This window comes from Gymnoscopelus microlampas, assembly GCF_963454915.1.
Source record: "Gymnoscopelus microlampas genome assembly, chromosome: 11".
Classification (NCBI taxonomy): Eukaryota; Metazoa; Chordata; class Actinopteri; order Myctophiformes; family Myctophidae; genus Gymnoscopelus; species Gymnoscopelus microlampas.
Genome location: NC_139948.1, coordinates 42,181,533 through 42,208,548, shown reverse-complemented (window position 1 = coordinate 42,208,548; position 27,016 = coordinate 42,181,533). Strand labels below are relative to the sequence as shown.

The 27,016-nt window shown below is 42.8% G+C and overlaps 1 protein-coding gene across 6 annotated transcripts in view; it reads right to left on the bottom strand.

Annotated features, from left to right (window-relative positions):
* The window catches only part of rbfox1 (RNA binding fox-1 homolog 1), a 109,404-nt gene that overhangs the window by 79,836 nt on the left and 2,552 nt on the right, over nt 1–27,016 (bottom strand). For 5 of the 6 annotated variants that reach the window (XM_084072826.1, XM_084072824.1, XM_084072825.1 and 2 more), the window contains exon 2: nt 16,009–16,299. In XM_084072826.1, coding sequence (XP_083928952.1) covers nt 16,009–16,299 — 291 coding nt within the window. The remainder of the gene's footprint in view (nt 1–16,008; nt 16,300–27,016) is intronic. The other variant, XM_084072827.1, reaches the window with a different exon arrangement.

Below are 27,016 nucleotides of genomic sequence, written 5' to 3'. Positions count from 1 at the left end.
CCACTTGTCCCTAATGCCACTTGTCCCTTATGCCCGCCGATGTCCGGAGTGCAGGTTCAGAACCGGCACAAGCACACATGTATATGCTGTCTATACAGTACTAGTGCACTGTCCTACTTCCTGCCTGGCCAGCCTGTGCCCTATAGGCTGAAACACAGCACCAACCAATCCCTGTGGAGTCTGCTGACAGCTGTATGAAAGCCCCCCACCTGACCTATATAATATACGGTGTGTGTGTGTGTGTGTGTGTGTGTGTGTGTGTGTGTGTGTGTGTGTGTGTGTGTGTGTGTGTGTGTGTGTGTGTGTGTGTGTATAGTATATAGCTGTCGGGCAGAAACCTCTTATCTCCATATTTTTCATCTCCATTCATAAATTAACCCATTCAATCACTACAAATGTCTTCTAAATCCTGAAAAACATGTGTTGCTATATCAGTGGTGCACAACTTTTTCATGTCAAGGACCACCCAAGATGATATGAATTTGGCCGCTAACGCCCATCTCAAAAAAGGAGGAAATATTTGAGTTAGAAATGCTCGCTTTGAAAAAATACGCGTTCAAAGATTTGCACACATTTTCACGATTAAAAAAAGAAAGTCAGATCTACAAACAAGCTTGTATATCTGCTATTTTTGAATAGCAAAAACATCTAAAATGACACTGATGCGTTCCCAAATTGAATGGGTTAATGCCCGAAACGTGGCGTGTTACTTTTGCTATTTTTTTTTTTTTATCCTGAAAAGTATAACAGTTTTGGAAATATGAGGTTTCCACCCGACAGAGACAATATATATATATATATATATATATATATATTTGCAACAATAATAGAGCTGGCCTACCTAGACCTAAAACAGGTGCACCCTACACAGCAAAATCCTGAGCATTGATTTAACTCTGTGAGTGTATAAATAGAACCATAAAAGGTTCTACTTAGGAACCGTCTGAGTTAAATCAATACTCCAGATTTTTGCTGTGTGGCAGCTTCTTCTTAAGATGAAGCACCGGCTCCATGGACGCGGTGTGTACAACTGACCTGGATTTGGACGGTCCTGCTAGGTCCCCTGAGAAACATCTCTGGACCCCAAAAGACACTCAGTGTTAAGAGCCATGTTATATTTATGTGATTTGTGTTTATTCTGGTATTAATTGCTTACTATATGAATTTTATATTTTCTTGGTTATTTGAGTATTCTATGAATTTGGAGGGTTTGAATAGAGGTCTCCCCCCCCCTTTCATGGAATGATTTGTGGGTGCAGGGCACCTGCGTGTGAGGGGTGATAAGTTATGGGTGACACCCTGAGAGAGGAATGTGAGACAGGGAAGCGTCACAGTTTGTTGACCGCAGGCTCTTTTTTGTTTTATAAGATTAAAAATGTATGTTTATATGACGGAGTAACGCGCAGAAAAAAATATCACTTGTTTGACGCAACTTTCGGATCTCCGTGATTGAGTGTTTGTAAACAAAAAGAGACGTGCGTATTCAACAATAGACTGCAACACCACCCTGACCAACAGTGGCTTTATTTGTTTGTTTGAAAGGCCACGATACTCAGAACTAAAGGATTTTACTCTTATGTACGGTTATGTACGAGATCTAGCAATAATTGTCCTTTTTTTTGTGGTATCCTTTTCGCCTAAATGTCTGTCTGACTGTACCTTGTGCTGTTTGCAAGTCTGACTAATAAAGTATTCAATCAATCAATCAATCGATCAATAATCTTGAGTCTCGACATGGTCAGTGAAGATGCATAATTTCTCCAACATTTTAACTACTTTATCCCTATATAATTTGTCGCACGACAAATAGACAAAATAGATAAGCAGATCTACAAGCTTGTGACGCGTATCGAGCTTGTAGACCTGTCGTTTTCGTGATTTAAGAACATTTTTTGTGTTTTAAAGCATTCTAAATGCCATGGGAACCCTAAATCGTGATGGTTCATCCGGTTGCATGAAGGTGTATATATTACCCCTTTTAGACCTGGAACGCATCTGTGTCATTTTAGGTTTCTTTGGCTATTCAAAAATAGCAGATATACAAGCTCATAGCGCTGCACCGAGTGCCGCGCTATGAGCTTGTAGATCTGCTATTTTTTTGAAGAATCTTGAGAATTTGTACAAATCTTTGAATAATATATATTTAAAAAAGACTAAATCAAAATATTTTTTCAAAAAACTGGCCTCAGGTCTAAATCGATTAAATCCCATGGCAATCCACACTGTAGTTTCCGAGACATGGTTAGAAGTGTTGGATGGGCATACGGACGCCTAAAAAGGTCCATGAGTTCCTCGATCGGATGAAGGGAGAGTGCAGAAGTCAAAGTTAACGCTCTTTCCACATTTCCTATCTCTCTCCACTGTCAACTATTAAATAAGGGCTTAGAAATACCCCCCGAAAATAACTTTGAAGGAAAAGGTTTGCCCAACCCCGCAGGCATATGCCACAGGACTAAGTGTATACCACAGATTCAGCTTCTTAAAAAAAGGTTTTAAATCTCTCCGGGGTCAGAACAAATTACAAAATCCCCCAAAAATCCCTAATCCTAAACCTCAGAAAAGGCCCCTATAGAGGTCCAGGGGGACAGTTGTGGACCTATGGGGGAGGGGGGAGGGGAGGGGGGGGGATGGGCACAGCCAGGCACCATTTGGGAAATGACTTTGTAGAAGTTCCATCAAAAGTCAACCGCAGAGTTCAAGTCAGAGCAGTGTGTGTGTGTGTGTGTGTGTGTGTGTGTGTGTGTGTGTGTGTGTGTGTGTGTGTGTGTGTGTGTGTGTGTGTGTGTGTGTGTGTGTGTGTGTGTGTGTGTGTGTGCGTGCGCGTGTGTGACAGCTGGGGGACGCATCCCTCAGCAGCAGCACTTCCAACGCACTGCGTTGTTCACACTGCTCTCACTTCTCCCTATAGACACAGCTGTCACTATAGGCCTTTAGATAACGGCAGACCGTTCGTTCATCTGCCTCCCCAAGGTCTCCTTCTCTCTGTAGGTTGAATGCAAAGCCTCCCCGGCCGCACGCAGAGATGGAAGTACTACTCACTTTTTTTTTTACTTAAGTAAAAGTATCAATACTGAAATGTACAAAAGTACAAGTGTGGTATTCCGAATTTAATTTAGTAAAAGTACAACAGTATTGGCCTCAATATATACATAAAGTACCAAAAGAAAAAGGTACTCTGATTTCACACATTTTCTAAACGTATTGAAATCTTTTGAAAATAGCAGATCTACAAGCTCACAACGTGTCGCATCGTGACGTGTTATGAGCTTGTAGATCTGCTATTTTCAAATGGCCGAAGTATATATAAATAAGGCTGAAGTGATACATGCATGTTTTATAATAATAATCAAAATCTACAAAGTAACTAAAGTTTTCAAATAATTATAGTGGAGTAAAAGTACAATAATTGCCTATGAGATGTAGTGGAGTAGAAGAACAAATATTCAAAATGCGTAGTACTGGTAAAGTAACAAAATACCTAAAAATTAAGTACAGTACTTGAGTAAATGTACTTAGTTCCACCACTGCACACACACACACACACACGCACAAATGCACACGCAGACACATATTGAAGGGCAATGACCTTAATGTGTAGGGGAACAACAGAAAACATCACACAATATGAGTTTGATGATCTGCTCTTTTCAAACACTCGGTTTACTTTAGAACAAAATAAAGATACTTTCAACATGGCATCTCTATTCTGGGCATTTTGAACACACTGTATATTGAAAGAAAGAAAGAAAGAGAATTACATTATCTCAAAAAATGTATTTAGAGTAGAGGTCTTCAACAGGGGGTCCTCAGAGTTACTACAGGGGGTCCGCCAAATCTTTGTGTGATTTTTACGTTAACCACTTCACCAAAGCATCCCTATTCTGAGGAGAACTTTAGCCAAAAATAGCAGATCTACAAGTGCACAACGCCTCGCAGTGTGCTTGTAGATCTGCTATTTTCGGCAAAGTGGTTTAGTGTAGGGGGAAAAAAGAGCAGACTAAGTACAGAGTGAAAAGTCAGGTTTACTAAGTATTGTTTAGGTGCATGGTTACATGTCTGGAAATACACATTAACATGAATCCAACATGACAGTGCTGTGAAACAAGTCTATGCAGCTGCCGATGAAATCTATGAAAAAATAAATATTTTACACAATATATAATGGGGGGTCCCTGCTTTATCTCGCTCTCAGCTAAGGGGTCCTTGGCCTGAAAACGTTGAAGACCCCTGATTTAGAGGATCCTATTTAATCAGAGGGGGTCCTCAGCCCCCAAATAAATGAATGAACGAGGCAGCTCATTGTAAGGGTGTGAAATGCTTTGCCATCCAGTAGTATTAGTGGTGCTGGCCTTGGCTGAATGCCAGCAGCCAGTGGGAACCCTGGGATGAGAGCAGGACCACGCTGTGTCCTCACACTCCTCCTAACAGGCCCCATGCAAGCACGCACACACACACACACACACACACACACACACACACACACACACACACACACACACACACACACACACACACACACACACACACACACACACACACACACACACACACACACACACACACACACACACACACACACACACAGGTTTGTATCACTATACTTGTGAGGGTGTAAACATTTTAAGGCGGCATTGAAGGTTGCTGAAAACAGTAAAAAGAAATAGCCAATAGCCAAAACGCATTAGCCTCGCGTGGCCTGGTGCTTCTATGAGGACGATTTTTTTCCAAGGGGCGGGATCAAAAGAATGGCTCCGGACGCAATTGGTTAGACCTACAACAAACCACCAATTACAGTCTCCCATATTTGAATACTGGGCCCTGATTGGTCACCCAAGACTTCGGGAGCAGGAAATGGATTCACAACGGAGCGGTGCAGACACAAATCGCCGAGGGCAATTAATTGTTTTGCACTGGCAGATTCGTCTGGTCCCAGGCTAACAACGCATCGCAGTGCGCCACATTGTGAGCTTGTAGATAGGCTATCTTCTGTGTGTGACTAAGTATAAAATAAGGAACTCTGTCCTCAACCCCCTAAACCTAATCTCTAAATGTCTAATACTAACCCTATGACGTCAGCCTGAACACCATTTCTATGGTGAGGACCAGGAAAATGGTCCTTACAATGTCTACTTCTAAAATTCTACTAGTTGTGGAGGGAGGGACATGTGGCCCTCACAAGTATACGTATACAAGCACAGACACACGTGCGCGAACACACACAGAGCCCACAGGCAATTAAGCATCACAGCCATGGGCAGAGCTTGAGCTCGACGCTGAATGAGGACGAGACGCACGAGGAGGTTGTTTGATTTACCCTCCACCTTTTCAAGGAGTGCTATACAGGCTTCTGGAGGCCTGTTGTGACCGCATGGTGTCTGGCTGCCACTGGGCAACAGATCAAGCTGAACCTCCAGGAGGTTCCGTTTGATATTATGCATTTTGCAAGGTTTGAATTATTATTATTTCAGTGTTTTGCCAATATATGGGGTCCCACTTGCAATACCCTCAACGCCCACCAGGTACCAGAGAACCACTGACTCAAAGTGTGTCTTTGTCGTCTACTACATTACATCAGTGACATAGTGTGCTGTATACAGTAGATACTTTATCTGTCTGTATGCGTGTACAGTTGGGTATTATAGTATTTAATGAGACTGACTAATGTGCTGTAAACTCACTTAAAAGTGAGCGTTCAAAAGCCAGTCTGCTCTCATGCACCCCTCCTACACTCACATATGCAAGCACGCACACACAAACACACACACACAGACAAAAACACACACACACACACACACACACACACACACACACACACACACACACACACACACACACACACACACACACACACACACGCTCCTCTCTCAAACTCACTCTCACACAGTCTGCTTTCGTACAACACACACCCACACACTTGCACGCATGCACGCACGCACGCACGCACGCACGCACGTGCGCACATGCGCACACACACATACTGTAGCTTTTCCTGAGTGTACAGAGAGAGAGAGAGAGAGAGAGAGAGGGGAGAGGGCTGACGTTGCTCTATAAACACACCAAGTGGATGAGGTAATCCTCCCTGGACGCTTTCTGCATATACACTCACACACTATGGAGAGAGGTGGAGGGAGAGAGAGAGAGAGAGAGAGAGAGAGAGAGAGAGAGAGAGAGAGAGAGAGAGAGAGAGAGAGAGAGAGAGAGAGAGAGAGAGAGAGAGAGAGAGAGACATACAGAGCTTTAGAGGGAGAGAGTCAAATACAGAGAAGAAGGGGAGAGAGGAGAAGGGGAGAGACAGAGAGAAAGGGAAAAGGGGGAGAGGGACAGAGAGACAGAGAGAAAGCGAGGGAGGGAGGGAGGCATGCAGTGAGAGGGAGAGAGTGCAAGACAGAGAGGGGGAAAGAAAAAGACAGACAGACAGACAGAAAGGCAGACAGACAGACAGACAGACAGACAGACAGACAGACAGAGGGAGGTCTAGACTCTTTAAAAGAAACTCACAATAGATGTGGGATTTGCAGCGCTGGCTGCAGCAGCACACCATGAGACAACCCCATCCATGTCAATGAGACTGTATGTGACCACATTGTACAAACATGAGAGAGCCTGTGTGTGTGTGTGTGTGTGTGTGTGTGTGTGTGTGTGTGTGTGTGTGTGTGTGTGTGTGTGTGTGTGTGTGTGTGTGTGTGTGCACAAGAGACATTAGACGAGAGCTACGATGTGCATGACAGACATACATATGTATGTATATATATATGTATATGTATATATATATATATATATATATATAGAGAGAGAGAGAGAGAGAGAGAGAGAGAGAGAGAGAGAGAGAGAGAGAGAGAGAGAGAGAGATTACACAGCACAAAACCGGGGGGAAAAGGGTAAGCGAAGCGAAGTTACGGAGGAGCAGGGTTGATGAAGAGGAGGGTGGATGGGTGGTGGAAGGATGAAGGAGGAGGGAGGGAGGGAGGGAGCAGAGAACTGATGACATTTCCAGATGCACGGCGACTCATTTTTATACCCCCAACCCCCCCTCCCCCCCACAGTTCCTATTTTTCTTTCATTCTCTGCTCTCTGGCTCTCTTCTCCGAGAGAATGACTTACAGCTACTGCAGAGAGAGAGAGAGAGAGAGAGAGAGAGAGAGAGAGAGAGAGAGAGAGAGAGAGAGAGAGAGAGAGAGAGACAGAGAGAGAGAGAGAGAGAGAGAGGCTCGCCATGCTTCGTCTTCTGTGCATTAACATTTTCAGTCAGAGTGAGATAGGGTGAGCAGCTTTTTGATAAAAAATGGTCGACCGCGGGGGGACAAACTCATATCCGCGGCGAGATACGTACTGTATTGTTCAGCTCTTGAGAAATCTGTGTGAAACTTTTTTGGAACCGTTTATTGTCTATTTATATAGACTGTAAACTCTCCCACTATGTTTGTATTTCATGTTCCTTGTGTGTGAAAACATGGTTTACAAATGTATTTCATCTTTCATGTAGCTTTTAACATATTAAAACGGGCAAAGCATCTGTGTCATTTTAGATTTTTGCGTTGGCTATTCAAAAATAGCAGATATACAAGCTCACAGCGTGTCACTTGTACATCTGCTATTTTTGAACATTTTAGAACAATCTTGAGAGTGTGAGATCTATTGATGTATAAGGCATTTGTAGAATAATCGGCCTCGGGTCTTAACAGGTTAACCACATACAGATGTGCCATTTCAAAACTTCAAATGTCCTGCCATCGCCAAGACAGTACATTTTCAGGGGATTCCCAGGGCAATAAGAGGGTCCGCCAAATCTTTGTGTGATATGATTGTTTTTTAACATTAACCACTTGAACCCTAGCATCCCTTTTCTGAGGAGAACTTAAGCCAAAAATAGCCGTTCTACAAGCTCACAATGCCTCGCGCTGCGAGGCGTTGTGAGCTTGTAGATCGGCTATTTTTGGCAACGAGTTATAGGTGTTGGAAATAAGAGCAGCAAAAGTTTGTCTGAAACACAATGTTATACAATATAGAGGGGGTCCCTGCTTCATCTCTCTCTCAGCTAGGGGGTCCTTGGCCTGAAAACGTTGAAGACCCCTGATCTACACCAACTCCCTTCCTAGCCGCAAACAGGCAAAGATCTCGATTGGTTATTTTCTGTGAGCTTGTAGATCTATTCTCACCAAACGTCAGCACCAGAATATATAGGGACGCTATTATAGAGTTCATAATGGTGAAGTTTTTTAGTTTGCATTTGGAACGCTATCCACGTGCGGAGAAAAAACAATATACTGAGATTTTTACAGATGCCGTTTTCACCCTCTGTCGAGCACCTCGTTTCAAGATCTGTGGAATGATTTGAGGTCTCATTTTGTCAGTTTAATGCTTTTATCATAAAATGTCACCGGAATGAGTCTGACCCGTCGAATGCGAGAGAGGTCAGAGAGCCCTCTGACTGCCTTCTGCCACCACAGGGATTCTGTGTGTGTGCGTGTGTGTGTGTGTGTGCGTGTGTGTGTGTGTGTGTGTGCGTGCGTGCGTGCGTGCGTGCGTGCGTGCGTGCGTGCGTGCGTGCGTGCGTGCGTGTGTGTGTGAGTGCGTGTCAGAACACATTCCGCAAGTACGTTGGTCCATGGTTAACCTACCACTGGGTTATATGGTATGTTCTTTCTTTACAGCCTCTCAAACCAGCTATATCGTTGTTGTAGGGGCAGAAACCTCCTAACTCCATATTTTAACTGTATTTTAACATATTTTAATTGTTTTTTCGTAAATTAACGCCCCTACTTGATCGCACTTCAGCGTCACACAAAAGCAGTGTTGATTCTGTCAACTAAAACTATGACGAAAAATGTGCGTTGACTACCTTTTTTCACCGACGAAAACAAATTAAAAACTAAATAAAAACTAAGCTATGATGACTAAAACATGACTAAATATAGTGACAATTTCGTCAACTAATAAATACTAGACTAAAATGTTGGGGAGGGATTAGTGGAGAAAAGATCCAGTAGAACTAAGACAAGTCATTTTATGTTTGGTTGCGCTCATGCGTTGCACTCTGAAAATAGCAGAGCTACAAGCTCACAACGCGTCGCAGCGCAACGCCTAGTGAGCTTGTAGATCTGCTATTTTCAGCACGCAACCAAGTGTAAAATCCGCCATTACGACGCCATCAAGGCACCGCCAAAATACATTTTAGTCGACTAAATCAGCTGTAGATTTAGTTGACTATAATCTTATGATATTTAGTCGACTAAAACTAGACAAAAACTATTTCAGATGCGACGCGTTTCGAGCAACTCTGATCTGCAACTTTTTCTGTTTTCGAATTTGAATCTTGAAAAGTAACAGTTTTGTATATGAGGTTTCCACCCGACAGAGACGATATTCAGCCATATATACAACGGCTGTCGAGACCGCTGCTCCTTTGTTTTCGTAACGCTGGTCTCCATAACCTTTTCCTGAGTTATGTTTTTCATAAGGCCATTTTTTCTTTTTCTTTTCCCTGAGACACTATAGGAAGCGAGCGGTGTGAGCCTGGCAACAGTGATCCCACACTCACCATTGTTTAGGTAAACTGTTTTGCCCGTTTTAACGTTCAACTGAGCGGTAAACGGAACGCCTCAATGCGCCGGGGCTGACTGCTTTGACCCATTCAATCTGCGAACGCATCTGTGTCATTTTAAGATTTTAGCTTATAACCATTATTTTATACTATTGGGCTATTTTTGAAAAATCGTGAATATTTGGGCAAATGCGAACATTTTTAACTCAAACTCTGCTTCTGGGGGGTCCCCGGAACAACATGAGAACGGGGTTCACGGCCAATTGGCCAAATACATATTATTTTGGGGGTCCTTGACATGAGAACCACTGATATTATAGCAACATACGTTGTTTTTAGCAGACATTATTTTGTTGAATCCCCAGAAGCAAAGATTTTAGTTAAAAATCTGCTATTTTTGAATAGCCAAAAGTATAAAATTATGGTTATAGCTAAAAAATAAAAAATGACACTATACGTTCCCGTATTGAATGGGTTAATAAACACACACGTCACTGTGTGAAGGAGGGATCGCTTTGCAACCACTCCACACTGCTGTAGCCATTAACCACTTGAACCCCAACTAGGGGCTGGAGGCATTTAATTGCCAGCAATAGCCGATCTACAAGCTTGTGTAGAGATTCGGTGCGGAAGTACCATTGTAACTCAGTTCCGTCTCACCATGAATATAGTCATCCAGTATAATATCACAATCAAAACAAACGCCTTTTCTTTCTCGCTCGGCAAACCATTTTAGGGGAATATAAAGGAAACTAAACAAGCAATCACCTATTTTCTCCGAAGTACCTGGAATTGGATTACTGAGGTGTTTTATAGTTGGCCGTGAAAATGACCGTAATACTGGATGATTCTGTTTCAACTATAATCTCTCACTAACTGCCTCTCCGCAGTGCCAAGTTGTAGCCTCATATCTAGCTACTGATGAATATTGCATGCCTGGTGCAAGTTTGAAAAGCCTCAGCCAACAAAGAAATATAAAACTAAGCATTTTTTTCCCTCCTCCTCCTCTTCTTCTTCTTTTTTTCTTTTTCGCAGTGCCGCGGGAGGACATTATTACTATGCAAAATAATACCCAACTTTTATGGCACCTAAGGCCAATGGCGTCATAAATATTTATGAAAATGAGTTGAGTGATAAATCTGGCGAACAAATGACTACCACGGGATGTTTGTCGCCCGGGCGAAGGCGTACTCGTATGAGGCATTAAAAATCATATGAATTCTATTAAAACAATGAATCAAAAAGTGGCCCCGGAGATCAGTGGCTGGGGTCTTGCGGGAGTGGTGTGGTGAGGCTGTTATAGCTTCAGAGTGCTGCACAGATAATACCGTGGAGCATAATAACCCATCGGAACCGGGAAAGCATCTGTGTTGTTTTAGATTTTAACCACTTTGAACCGTTATTTTATACTTTGGCTATTCAAAAAAATAGCAGATGTACAAGCTCATAGCGTGGCACGAAGTGACGCGCTATGAGCTTGTAGATCTGCTATTTTTGAAAAATGCAAATCGTTGAATATATACAGTATTTAAAAGCAAACATTTTTTACATTTAAATTTAACATTTTAACATTTTCATTTAACATACTTTTTTTTTTCTCTAGAGGTCCCTGGAACAAAATATTTGAGAGGGAGGGGTGGTCCGTGGCCAAATGCATATCATTTTGGGGGTCCTTGACATGAAAAGGTTTGAGCACCACTCAGTGAATCAGTGGTGCTCAAACTTTTTCATGTTCAGTATTGGCACTGATATAGCAACACACTTCTTTCAGAAAACTGTTGGGATTTAGAAGACAATTTTTTTTAGAATCTGCCTCAGGTCTTAATGGGATAACTGCCACTGATGCACTCTCCTGTTCTCTCCACCACTCAACCAGGGACTTGCAGGGGAGAAGAGGAGAGAGTCTGTATTGCGTATTGGTTCACTTTGTACGGAGACTCTAGACGTTTTTCATATCTTTTGCAACAGACAGTTGTTAATATATCGTGGAATACAGATTTACCTGTTCATGTGCTTTGCTAATACACAGTAAAATCCTCAGTTCTAATTGATCCATTTAGAACACTGGGAGTGAACAAATGGAACCAAATGGACCATTTTGGTTACATTTTGTGCACTCCAGAGTTAGAATAGAGGTGTTTGTTAAGATAAGTATGGAGAAAAAAATAGCTCTATATTCCCATAGAAATCAAAGTCATAGAGTGTTTGTTTGGTAACAGGGGGTCTCCACCTCTCTCTCTTTAGTGAACAGAACAATATATTTTAAGGTCAGGATACCAATTTCATCCAATCAGGAGAAATAACTCATACGGGATACAGTATTATAAACATAACCTCGTTCCCAGACTTTTCTCATCTCCGAGGAGAAAAGCCGGGTAACGCCTTATGGCGTGTCCGTAGGGCGGGACCTCCATTGTATGTAGTCTATACTTCCCCCGGAAGCTGTCTTTTTTGACCAATCATAATGTAAACAGATCTGTAGTGTACAGCATTAACGTAGCTTCTTTGGGCGGTATTTCCTGACACTGTCAGTAGTAGGTCGGGACTCCCTCTTCCTTTGGTGTGGGCCCACGTGGCATATGTATCAACAAAGGCAAAAAGCCAAACAAAGGCAAAAAGCCAGTTTAACTCTATTTTATAATGGCTGAGAGGGTTGGAGGCACTCGGCTACGCCCCCCATACTCCGTAAACTGCAACCTCTGGTGGCTTATTGCTTTATTTAGGCATTCTCTTCAACATTAGACTCCATGTTGGACTCATTGTAAACACACGTCCCTGCTTCCCATGACTGATATTGCCCTTCTAATGACCGCGTCTACCTTCAGGTTTTCGATTAGGCATTTAGTGTTGACGACCTGGAGGTTGCATGTCATTGCGTGTCTTTTGATGCGGCCGCCGTACTCGAGAGACAATAATATTGAAAATGTCTGAGGATGAAGATGAAGGAGATTTTGTTTTTGATCCAGGGATTGTTGTTCCCTATCGACTTGAGACGGCATAGACGGAATAAGTGCCGGCTAATTTGCAGGCTGAACGTGCGAGAGTGAGTCAGGAGGAGTGGGCCCAGATCAGTATGCGGAAATTTTAAAATAAAATAGGCGTTTGTTTCTAACGTTAGGGATTTTAAATGAAATGACTAATCGAAAAAACTGAAGGTCGACACATTCATTAGAAGGACAATGTCATTCATGAGAAGCAGGGACTTGTGTGTATACAATGACTCACTTTGAGTTTGTTGTTGAATAGACTTCTGTTGAATGGGAATTAATATCTTAATATCAAATAACTAAACATTGAAGCAAGCAATTTAAAATCGCAAAACAACCCCAGGCGGTATCACAAAGTGAAATTCCACTTTTAAAAGAACACAGTGTGCGTATATTATCATTGTTTTTATGATTATCTTTTTTGGCAGAGAGATGGGGAGACATTGTCGGGATGACTGATTTGAACTCGGGTCCTCGTGACTCGCGAGGAGCATGTGATCCGTGCACTAACTGGCTGAGCCACAAAGGCACCTCATCTGTCTAGTATTTAAATTGTGCTCATGAACACTCGGTATTACAAAACAAGACCTGTTCTGTACTCTTGCACTAATATTGGAGTCAATGTCAATGTGTGAAAACAGGATGTGAAATCCTCAGGTTGTTTTGGTGAGAATGCTCTCTCTAGCAGTGGTTCTCAAACTTTTCAGGCCGTGACCCCCCAAAATTATCATATTTGAACTGGGGACCCCCACCCTGACAAGCAGAATTGTAGGAGCTGAGGCATTACATTTAGTTTGACTTGTTTTACAGATAAATTGAAAAATTGAAAACAGCATATTATTATAATTATATTATTTGACAATTTGGCCAAAGTTTTTATGTGTAGTTTGTTGAATACTTTTGATGCAGTAATGGTATTTCTTTCTCTTTAAATGTGTTTGTTTCTTTTTGAAAAGGTCTGAGAAGTCCTTAAATTGTCACTTTACAGTCATCTGGGGACCCCTCCAAAGAAATCACGTGGGTACCCCCTTAGGGGTCCCAACCCACAGGTTGAGAACAACTGCTCTAAAGGAGGGAATGACCCCTCCGCATGCTGTGATAGTTATTGGCACAATATGAGACATAATTTCAGTACAGTGCAACAACTTGAACACCATCCATCCATTCTGCAAAAAAAACAAAAACAAAACAGATCTACAACCTTGTAGATCAGCCTCTTTCGGCAAATAGATCGATTTGGTGTGGAGGGAAAAAAGGGAGGGACCAAGTACAGCCCCCCCCCCCGGTCAAAGTACATAGCGGTTAAAAGTCCATCCATTCTGTCAGGTTATACTGTACTGGACTCAGATACAATGTGTCGCTCAAATCAATCTCCACAATTGAAATGCGTCTGTGGTTTCACAGGAAAAGCAACACACACGCTACAATGAATTACACAACAATACACCACATGGACAACAGAACCAAGCTTCCAGTACGTTTGCTTTGATTTGTGTTCAAAGAAATGCCAAACGTGTTGGGAGGAGAGCTGGTAAAATGTCAGCACTCGCCCATAATGCATTACTCACTCATCAACCGCAAGCCAGATCAACCAGTCAATGATCACCACATGTTAGTAGACAAGGCGGGGTCAAGCTTTACCCAGTAAAATCATTATTGTTAAAAGGTGGTGTTAAGTGATTTTCTTTTTTTCTTTTTTTTTGTTTGACATGTTTGCTCGGGTCTCCCCATCTCTTCAGCTCTCTACTGTAATAGACATAAAATATATTTTCTGAATCAGGAGAGAGAACCAGGCAAAGCTAATTCTTCAGCTTCAATGTTATAGTGTACTGCAAAAACATTTTTGTTTCATCACTTCTAATTTCACGTGTTTATCCGGTATGAGTTCTCTCTCCTGATTGGATAAAATTGGTATCCGGACCTGAAAATGTATTTTCTGTTTACTAAAGAGCTGGAGAGACAGAGAGACCCCCTGTTACTGAACACATATTCTGTAGCGACACACACACACACACACACACACACACACACACACACACACACACACACACACACACACACACACACACACACACACACACACACACACACACACACACACACACACATATGTACTATGTGAGGACATCAACATCAGGCCATATACATTTTATGAATGCATTTCTAGATTTCTTTGGCATTTCTTTGTACAAGCTCATAACCCACTGTGATACGTTGTGAGCTTGTAAACGTTGCCTATTTTCAGTGTACGACACGGGCACGCAACTAAGTATAAATCAGGCATAACTCCAACCGCAACCCTTAAACCTAACCCCAAATCGTTTGTATTTAACCTTGTGAGGACCAGGAAATTGGGCCTCAAACAATGTCTACTGTATTTTTCAAAATGCTACAATACTTCTGGGGATATTTGGCCCTCACAAGTCTAGTAATGACTGGCTGCACACACGCACGGACGCACGTGCACACACGCAAGCATGCACGCACACACACACACACACACACACACACACGCACACACACACACACACACACTTCCAAATATGTCATCTCCATCTGGCGTTGTCATTGCATTGAGCAGGTATAAACTGTTACAGTACAAAACAGCTGTGCCCTTTTGCCTCGTTTATTTATTTATCCATCCATCAATCGTTCTGTTTTGTAATCATCACCGCGGTGTAGTTTTTCCTCAACGACCTTAGCATCACTTCTCTGTTAGTGTGTTTTCTCTTGCATGTCTTCACAGATCTGTCCTGCACTGTGTAATCCTAAATGTTAAGTTCACTCAGAGATGGCACAAATTGAGCCACAAGGGCCCATTGTGACATAAAGTGACACTCAAGTGTCACTGCATGTATAAACACAGTGAAATTCTTGTATTTGTGACACTGAGAGTGTCGGTAGACTTTCAGAGTTAAATAAACACTCAGGATTTTACAGTGCACTCCACATCACACACCTATATTGCCTAAGGTTCCTTGTTTCGCTGAGTCATGCCTGTAATGCAGTACTGTAGCATTGTAATAGACAGTGTAATCTAGTTCTATGCTTGAAAGGTGCCACACAAAAACACACTTTGTTCACTCGGCTAGCAATCCACAGATTAAAACTCCAGAACACAAGATTCCTTATTTACCTGAGCCATGAATATGAGGCAGTACACATGCAGTTTGCAGCATTGTTATCGTGTTGGCATTCTATGTTTGAAAGCTGCTACACAAACACAGTTTGTTGTCCAATGTAAAACTCGAGTCACTTCCTGACTTGCCTACGTAATTGAAATTCGTGGCCAGACTGATAAGCGAAGTGAGAAATAAAATCTGCAGAATGTAGTGAATCAGGCTGGATTCCAGGCAAAAAATATGACTAAATGGAATTTTATTCATAAGGCTATGACTAAATTAAAATTTGCTGTCAAAAATCAACACTGCTGGTGAGCCCCCCCCCCTGCTGGACAGTCCCCCCCCATGGTTGTCTTACTGTGGCTGTCCCCGCGACCGTCCTTCCGCCGCCGTCGGGCCCGCCGGGCTCGCTGTGGCTCTGTGAGGGGGGATACATGTTGAGCGGGTGCTCGCTCACCGTTGCCTGGACCCCCGTGTACTCCTGCGGGGCCGGGTGGGGGTGCGGGTGCTGCGGGTGTGGATGCGGGTGCTGCGGGTGTGAAGCGGTGTACTCGGCCGGGATGCCGTTCTGGGGCGGGGGCGCGAACTGGGCCGACGGGTAGGCCTGGGCCATGGATGGGTCGGGGGGAGCCGGCGCGTCCTGGTTACCCTGCGGGACGGAGACACAGAGAGAGACAGTTTATAAGCAGTGGTTCTCAAACTTTTTTTTATTAATCTTCCTATACTTTTGGGATACTGAATAATGAAATAAATGTATTGCAAAGGTATAGATTAGAACATAAAAACAATTTTTTAGGGGTCATGAACCATTTGTATGGGTCACGAGTAAATATGAAAACAAATATATATAATAATAATTTCTTGCCTGTTAAACGGAAGAAATACCTTCCGCAATGAAAAAGATAGCCATGGATAATAGCCACTCTCAGCTTACAGAGGTAAACAAAAACAATAATTATGGACCCGCGAATATTATCAAAATGATTATTTCACAAATCGTAATAATGTTTATTTTCTTTGGGGCGGAAAGCAATGTTTTTATTCCACACCTTTTTAAAAGCTCTGTGAATGTGTTATTTTCTCTTTTATTATTCGTCATCATTAAAATGTTTATCAGTATCACCTCCAAACCTTTTTGAAGCATTAAATTCAAATCGGTTCAAATGGTGGTTCACATAACAAACCATCACACCACACATCACAACATCATATCATATCATCACTTCAATCTGGGAGTGGATGATTGTGAATAAATAATAACATTCAGTAAAGATCTATGCAACCATCTCTGCTCTTAACCCATTCCATCCGGGAACGCATCTGTGTCATTTTAGATTTGGTTGGCTATTCAAAAATAGCAAATATACAAGCTCATGAGCTTGTAGATCTGTGCAAATATGTGCATATCAACATTTTTAACTGAAATCTTTGCTTCTGTCCCTGGAACTAAATATTTGACAAAAGTTTGCTTTAAAAAATATATAGTCAAAGATTTAGACCAAATTTCACGCTATTTTTTTTTTAGCAGATCAGTGTGCGTGTGCGTGTGTGTGCGTGCGCGTGCGCATGAAGCAGGGTGTTGCTGAAAAAGAGCATTCTTGCACAGCAAACCTTTTTTTTTTAAATGTACCTTTATTTATCCAGTGCACCGGATGAATAAAGGTAAAAGAAAAAAAGAATAGAAGGGAAGATTTTACTGTTCCGTGTCCTTTACATCAAACGCTTGGGGAATTGATTATAACGGTGCGAAGACGTCCGCACCGCAATGAAATATACATCAGTCATGTAAATGAGGACAAAAGTGGGACGACGCACAGTGTTTGAACATTACATGCACTAACCGAAGCACAGCCACTGCCTCCAGAAGACACTCCATTCATCCAGTGTCTGTCACACACACACACACACACACACACACACACACACACACACACACACACACACACACACACACACACACACACACACACACACGGTAGGTATAGTGGAGTGGACTTGAGGAGCTGTTGTGTTTGATAAGGAGCAATTTATCCATCATTCAGACAGCAGGATTAGCCACTCGAGCATGGAGGACACTGCACATCTCACACACACATGCCTGTACTCGCTCGCTCGCTCGCACACACACACACACACACACACACACACACACACACACACACACACACACACACACACACACACACACACACACACACACACGCAAACAATGTGTATGTGCTCGGGCAAACACGAAGACACTCCAGAGTAAGAGTGGATTTAGCATTTACACTGCTCTAATTTAACCCATTCAGACCTGAGGCCGATTCTATAAAAGGTTTTACAATAAACACTGTGTCAGTGGTACTTTTCCATGTCAAGGACCCCCAAAATTATATGTATTTGCCCGCGGACCCTCCTCTCAAAATATTTAGTTCCAGGGACCCCCAGAAGCAAAGATTTGAGTTAAAACATGTCCGCTTTAAAAATATATTCAAAGATTTGACCCAAATTTTCCAGATTTTTCAAAAATATCAGATCTACAAGCTCATAGCGCGGCACTACATGTAGCTAAAATCTAAAATGACACAGATGCTTCATTCCCGGTCTTAACGGGTTAAAGAAATGTGATCCTTAACACTTAAAACCTATAGGGATAACTCCAGCACGACTAGCACATTAGCACGGCTAATGCAGTGCCCTCGTTTCTTTTCACGGGCCCCGAATACATTTCATTATGCATTTAACATCATGACTCAACCAACCGCTCCGCACCGCTCCGCAGCAAACTGCACAGAAACCAGTAAAAGCTATTTCTGACAACAGGAAAACCATGAGACCACTCTATGGTTCACTTACTGCAAGCTAGCAACACACAGCAATATAACAACATAGGGTCAAGTTTGGGCCACCGCTTCTCTCTGCCGTATAGGTACTCGTTTTACCGTGTCCTCGGCTTTTTAAGGTGACTGGGTGTGTGTGTGTGTGTGTAGGCCATAAATGTACACTATACTGTGGGCTATGTGTGTAAATACACCAGTAGCTACTGTATGTGTGCCCTCATTTAAATAATGTGTTGAGGTTAAGGTTTTTAACGCGCTGCAGTGGGCGTACAGTCAGTGACACCGGAGGCTAGATTTAACCGTGTAAAATGCACCCTTAACAGTCTCAGAGTAACATTTTATGGCGCCTGACTCCGTACAGAACTAAAACAATTTCACTCTTACACCCGTACACAAGATGTAATAATGAATGCACCTTGACCCTTGATACAGTGTTTCTGAGGATCCCAGAAAATCCAACTATAGAGTTAAGAGGCAGTACTTTGAGCGTTGCCAGATTTTGCAAGAAAAATAAGCAACCAGATGTCGTGGAATTCTGGATCAATCAGCAATCGATGAGGCACATAGAAGTCGAGCCAATATTCTAGGTGGTGATGATTATGCTTTATGTAGGCTACATGATATCATGGTCAGAAGTACAGTAACACTCATGCCAGTTGTACGGTATAGTTATAAGCAGCCATATCATTTCTTCCTCACAGGTCTATGAAAACAAACCCGAAAGAAGCGACTAGGCTATACGGCTATTTGAAAATAGCCGATCTACAAGCTCACAATGTGTCGCGGTGCGACACGTTGTGAGCTTGTAGATCTGCTATTTTCAACAACAACAAAAAAAATGTATAATACAAAATAGTTGTTAGTTGGTGGGGTTGACAAGGGGGAGGGGTCTGATTTATGGGGGAGACAAGCTTTCACTTTGACGGTTTTCTGCCGGCTGCTACGCTGTAAAATCCTCAGTGTTAATCTATCCGTCTGTAACTCCGCTACAGAGCATGTTAAATTAACTCTATAGTGCACACACCCACCCACACTGGTGGTAGTCGTGTCTGCAGCTCGGCCTGCTTTCTAAGCCCAATTTTCTAGCACTTAAATACGCCGAGTGGAATTTCGGGGCATTGCAACGAACTCCCTGACGGGAACTGCAGGCCCACTTTACCATTCACAGCCAGGTGAAGTAATTGAATGAGACCTAGTCCCGCAGGAGCTGGTTTCTTACTGCACTGCTGAGTGCTTTTTTTCCCCCCGTTTTTTACTAGACATCCAGCCATGAAAGAAGCCTCCCTCCCTGGCCTGGCTGGCTCCCCGCCGTCACAAGATATACCCGCTGGTGGTAATAGTCAGGTTGCTTCGGACCAGATTTTAGGGAAATGTAGACACGGCTGACAAAAGCGCCACATTTTTTCTATATGCTCTCCATCACCATAAGTTTCATTTTGGACGGGGAGCCACGTCATCAAGATGGCAGAAGGCGGCCATCTTGGATTTCAAAGATGGCCACCATGGGAATATCAACAAGTGACTATTTCTGCCATGATTTGGACATTTGGTTAATTCTGGCAATATATCTGATACAAGCGGTGCGTCATAATCACCCGTTGCTGAGCTTCGTGAGACGTTTTAAACCACATCGTGTTGTACCGCAAACTTAACTTAAACTGTCATTTACTTGACTAATTAGTAAATGATAGACACACAAAATGAGAAACACATGGCGTGGCTTCGATGTGGACCTCTGCCATCATGGTGATGATGTCATATTGATGACGTCACTCTTGCCCAATTATGGAGGGGGCGGCACCTTCACACATCGGTGTTGCTAGGCATTCATGGCAACCGATTATGTTGTGAGTGAGGTCAGATCAAAGCTCTGCTCAGATATATGAGGTGTGAAGTTACTTTAGACTTTCACTTCTAGACCAGAAGATGCTGTGTCCACACGTGTTGTGAGAGGTATACAGAACTTTGGTAGACAAAGAATAGAGAGGTCACATTTTCCAGCCTCAACAGAACCTACAACTCTGTTCCCATCACAGTCCATGTACAGCAGCAGCGCTGACAATAAACCGCCACTCCTGGGAGGAGTGTGGTCCCAATCCTCCCAGACTAAGCTCTCCTGTTCTGAGTGTACCTTCACGTCTCATCCGAGCCACGACGACCTCAACCGCCAACCGCTGAGGCATGGACATATCTGCTCAGAGGCCCGTCCGCAAATAGTCATCTCTGTAACCAGCCGGAAACAAGGAGACACAGACCCACCAACATCTCAAAGTCATCAACGGTTTACCAAGGTTTTAACTCAACCAGGAGATGTAAAGAAAAATCAGACGATTTACAAAGGAAAGAAAACTCACATCTGTAAACAGTGTCACAAAAGTTTCAGTGAGTCAGGTAGTCTGAACAGACACCAGCATGTCCACACTGGAGAGAAACCTTACCACTGTAAACAGTGTGACAAGAGTTTCAATCAGATAAGTCACCTGAAGACACACCAGCGTGTCCACACGGGAGAAAAGCCTTTCCACTGTAAACAGTGCGACAAGAGTTTCAGTGTCTTAGATAATCTGAGGAAACACCAGCATATTCACACTGGAGAGAAACCTTTCCACTGTAAACAGTGTGACAAGAGTTTCAATAAGATATATCACCTGAAGACACACCAGCGTGTCCACACGGGAGAAAAACCTTTCAACTGTAAACAGTGTGACAAGAGTTTCAGTGAGTTAGGTAGTCTGAGGAAACACCAGCGTATTCACACTGGAGAGAAACCTTTCCTCTGTAAACAGTGTGACAAGAGTTTCAATCAGATATGTCACCTGAAGACACACCAGCGTGTCCACACGGGAAAAAAGCCTTTCCACTGTAAACAGTGTGACAAGAGTTTCAATCAGAAAAGTCACCTGAAGACACACCAGCGTGTCCACACCGGATAAAAACCTTTCCACTGTAAACTATGTGACAAGAGTTTCAATGCCTTAGATAGTCTTAAGAAACACCGGCATTTGTGAAACATGTATGATGATGATCCATAATGATCTCACAGAGCATTCCCATCCACGCTGGAGGCTAATATAACCGAATCAGGCTGTTACTGCATGCTTACAGAGAGAGAGGAGCAACGATCCGGTGGGAGGTTACCATAATGCTTCATTTATGCACGTACCGCATGCTGCAGACCGCATGCTGCAAAAATACAAGGTTGTCCAGTTTTAAAGGTGTCCTACCGCTAACAAAGATGAAAATTATGTAAATATGCATTGCTAGAATGAACATATTTATTTGATCTTGGTACAAACAAAAATCAAGTGGTAGCTTAAATGCATTCATTGACACCAAGATTAACCTTCTAAATGGCTTGGAAGCCGAGATATTGGCACTTATTTATTTTTTTGTAATGATGTATTTATTGACAATACACAGTGTATACATATCAATATCATATTTCGATATTGGCACTTATAGCTATTACATGGTGGCCATCTTTGAAATCCAAGATGGCCGCATTCCGCCATCTTGATGATGTGGCTCCTACCAAATATTTAAAGTTATGGTGATGGGGAGTAACCTGACACCGTCAAATGGAAGAAGCTTGCGACACACATTTGTTTCACAGCCTACTTCCATCTGAGACTCCGTAAGCAGAATCGATGACAGAGAGGTTTTTCTTTTTTTCAAGCTACTTGGCAGGTGATTGGATGATCCCGCCCCTAGCAGCCGCTGATTGGTTCGAATACACAGCGTTGCGGGCAGCTTTACTCCCTGCAGGATCCCAGACCTCCTTCTTGAAATCAAATGCAAATGAGATTTCCGGAGGGAGGGGGGTTTACCAGGCTAGATGGGGAGCATGTGGAAAGAATCTGGTGCTTAGTAGTAAAAAAAAAGTACAATATTTACCTCTGAGGTGTAGGACAATTGGAAACACTCCAGTAAAGTTAAAAGAAATACCTAAACTTGAGTACATGTACTTAGTTACTTAACACCAATGTACTGCTACTGTTGAGTCAGCCAGGAGGCCGTGGCAGCTAGACAGGGACCCCCTGCAGGGAGGAAGACCTTCACACACACCACACTGTTCCCTCACACATCGTTCTCTCCGTTCACCACAAAGAGCTAACAGCACTGAGCTGAGCCTCACACGTCGTTCTCCCCACTCACCACAAAGGGCTATACAGCTAACAGCACTGAGCTGCAAGTGAGAGGATGATGGGGGGAGAAACAGGCGTGGAACTAGCATCTGTGATGCTATAGGGCCAGTGGTTCTCAAAGTTTTTCATGTCAAGGACCCCCATAATTATATGTATTTTGCCGCGGACCCCCATCTAAAAATAATTTGTTCCAGGGACCCCCAGAAGCAAAGATTTGAGTTACACATGTTCGCTTTAAATAATATATATTCAAAGATTTGCACACATTTTGAAGATTTTTCAAAAATAGCAGATCTACAAGCTCACAGCGCGGCACTCGGTGCCGCGCTATGAGCTTGTATATCTGCTATTTTTGAATAGCCAAAGTATAAAAGGTCATAATTATTCTGATGCTATATTTACAAATGTTTCTGGGTACCCCCTGGAACACCCTCAAGTACCCCTGGGGGTCTCCGGACCCCACTTTGAGAACCAATGCTATAGGGCCAGTGGTTCCCAAACTGGGGGTCGGAAATCTAAGGACTTTTTTTTTGTACCTCAAAAAAGAAAGAAAGAAAATTAAAAAAGACCATTACTGCATCAAAAGTAATCAACAATATACTATAAAAAGTCAAACTAAATGTAATGCCTCAACTCCTACAATTCTAAGTGCTTGTCAGGGTTGGTTCAAATAATATGATTATTTTTGGGGGTCGTGGCCTGAAAGAGTTGAGAACCACGGCTATAGGGGTTGTGACCATATTCTGAATCCTCCCCCCCCCCAAAAAAAACTTTCTTTAGGCCCCGAAAAGAGGATGTGTCTGGTTAAAAAAGGATGTTTGGCATCAAGCCCTGTAAGTGTGGCTCTGTTCCTTTGTTCAAAATGTCCACTTGAAAAAAAGCTGTTGAACTGAGCATACAGTCGACGCGTAACTCCTGAACCCATTCTTGTTCCGCTGTTTATTCATTTACACACACAAAACTGAATTACAGGACACACTCCAACACTGATGTGCTCTCTCCACAGTCAATAGCTTCTGCTGCCCCAAAACCCTTAATTGGGTACTTGACGAGCTAGCTACACAATCAAAAAGAAGCGACTGCTTCAGCAGCTAATTATCTGTAATGTAACAATTGCGAAATAACAAAAGGTAATCAATGACCGAATAATAATTAATATCCTCCAAACAATGTATTTCTTGTAATTAAACTCAAATCATGATGAGGTAAGGAAGCTAAATATCAGTGCTCTGTTGCTCTGTTCAAGTTGTCGGCTGCAATTCTGACAGAATCACTTACAGGATCAAGTGCTAAAGACTGCACTGGCACAAATTGACTAAGGCTTGTTGTCAATGTACTGTACGTAGAACAAGGGTTTCCCAAACATTTTAGACGCAAAAACTAAATGTAAATAAATACTTTACGAATTAAGCACTTAACTCTTTGATTGCCAGAAACCAAACATCATTTGCTAAGCCAGCTGCCAGTGATTTTCGAGTGTTTTCACTAAGCTTAGTTAGTGAAAACACTAACTAAGGTTTAACCTTAGTTAAAGTATCATCGATCCCCCGATCGCTTTAATAGGCGTATCCGAGTCTCGTAGAATCGGGGGTGGGGGGAGGCCTGGGCCGCAGCGTGGCGGTCCAGGCACCCTAGGCTGCAATGCCGGCCTGACAGCGTGTCGCGGGTTCGACTCCCGTTCCCCACGACCTTTGCTGCATGTCACCCCCCCCCCCCCCCCCCATCTCTCTCCCCATTTCCTACTTTCCCTATCCCTCTCTAATAAAAACGCATAAAGCCCCCCAGCCCCCCCCCAAAAGAATCAGTTGTGGGCAGTTTAATGTAGGTTGTTTTCACCAAAAAAGCAACAGAAACAGAGAAAAAGCCACTTTTCCAAATCGAACAACAAGGACGTGAACAGGCTGGTTTTTTTTTGCGATCACGTGACCCGCTGCTGCTTTGCTCCCATGGGAGTCAAATGGTGACTCCCAGGTTAGCGAACAGCGCCATCTAGTGGAAAACCACTCAAAATCTCGTAATTCTCGTCATAGGCAGCCTGCGCCTTAGCAAAAACATGACGAGAAATCTCTATTTTAAAACTGATATTCACTCGCGCACCCATTGCTGGAACCTACTGGTGCAGATGTGTGCACATGGCCTGGGGCCCTATAGCTCTGCTAGCTGTGATGCGTGGCTCACCTGCACTTGAACTGCCACCATGACACAAAGACCCCCGGAGTGACACCCCGCCCCCCCCCCTCCCCCATGGGGACACACACCAAGTACATCCTCCTCTCAGCGAGCAAGACGAGCCTCAAACGCTTTGAAGGAGAGACTACTGAAGCTGACACTCCTCTCTAACTGCTATAGAAGAGATTGAAGCAGGCTGCATGGGAACCCGTCAGTCAGTCACTCACTCGCTGTCTGTCAGTGGTGGAAAAGTACCTGAGTATGTTTACTTGGGTACAGCTATAGGGCTGTCACGATTACCAAATTTAAGTTGGCGATTAATTGTCACACAAATAATTGCGATTAACGATTTTTTTTTTTTTTTTTTTTATTGAACATTGGAACATATAATTATGAATAAAAACTTCATTTCTGTTGGCCTTTTAGGCTTCGTAATCACAAATTGCACAGGGCATATTACTGACATAATTAATATTTTTAAACTATCAAAAATAGTTGAAATACCAGATCTACAAGCTTACAACGCGTCACTCCGTGACGCGTTGTAAGCTTGTAGATCTGGTATTTCTGCTATTTTTGTAAATATATGAACATATTTCAACATGGAAACGATTATGACGATTATGCAAAATAATTGCGAGTATCTCAAATAATTGCGATGATGTAATAATTGGGACAGGCCTACAGTAGGTACAGCTAGAAGAGATTGAAGCGCGGCTGCATGGTGGGACCATCAGTCACTCGCTGTGAGTGGTGGAAAAGTAACTAAGTACATTTACTCGATGAGTAATACCGTTAGCAGAGATTGAAGCATGGCTGCATGGAACCCGTCATGACAGTCACTGGCTGTGCGGCAGACGGTTTGGCTTAACCCATTCAATCCGGGAACGCAATCTACAAATGTTTTCTAAATCCAAACAGGTTTTGGAAAAAACGTATGTTTCTATCAGTGGTGCTCAAACTTTTTCATGTCAAGGACCCCCAAAATGATATGTATTTGGCCGCCGACCCCCATCGCAAAATATTTAGTTCCAAGGTTCCCCCAGAAGCAAAGATTTGAGTTACAAGTGTTCGCTTTAAATACATATATATTCAAAGATATCACAAATGTTCACGATAAAAAAAAGGCAGATCTACAAGCTCATAGCGCGGCACTCGGTGCCGCGCTATGAGCTTGTATATCTGCTGTTTTTGAATAGCCCAAAGCATAAAATAATGGTTATAGCTGAAATCTAAAATGACATGCGATGCGTTCCCGGATTTAATGGCTTAAGGAAGTGCAGCGTCAGAACTGAGGACCTGATTGAGCACCTGACAGCCGCATACAGCTGGAGCCTAATGAAGCCAGCTGGATATGAGAGCAATGCAGACACCACTATGGCTTAACTTCAACATGCTTTTATTTTATTTTTAGAAATATTGTTGTTAGTTTACCCTTTGGCCTTATTCAATGCAATGTCACAGAATGCAAGTTTTGTCATCTTTCTCTGAAACTTTATCTGAAAGATACTGAAGCTCGTATTAGAGTGATATACGGACGGTCATTGTGGTGGATCAAATAAACAGTGTAGTGACTTCTAAAAGACCATATTACCTCTGTAAACTGTACAATGTTTTTCAAGTGGCATTGAATTACAAATTCACTTCAGTGAGTTACAAATGTTCGCTTTAAAAAAAGATAGAGACACATTTTGACGATAAAAAAAAAGAAAATAGCAGATTTACAAGCTCATAGCACTGTCACGGCTTAATGGGTTAAAAATACTATGTGTACATACAGTATATATTTCCTTTTGATATCAATGCATTGCTGTATTGCCAAGACAAAATAACATACTTTGTAACTATCCTCCATTGTTTCATTCTGAGTGTACTTCTTACTTTCATACTTTTAGGGACTGAGAGGAGTGCTAAGCTAAAGCAGAAACTGAACTGCCCCCCCCCCCCGTATGTGTGTGTGTGTGTGTGTGTGTGTGTGTGTGTGTGTGTGTGTGTGTGTGTGTGTGTGTGTGTGTGTGTGTGTGTGTGTGTGTGTGTGTGTGTGTGTTTTGAAGGTCCTTGAGGGGTAGCTCCTCCACTAACTTCACAGCTAGCCTGAGCTATTACTCTATGAGAAGAGAGAGAGAGAGAGAGAGAGAGAGAGAGAGAGAGAGAGAGAGAGCAAGAAGGAACAGGAGAGAATGAAAGTGTGTGTGAGAGAGAGAGAAAAACAGGGAGTGAAAGTCAGTAA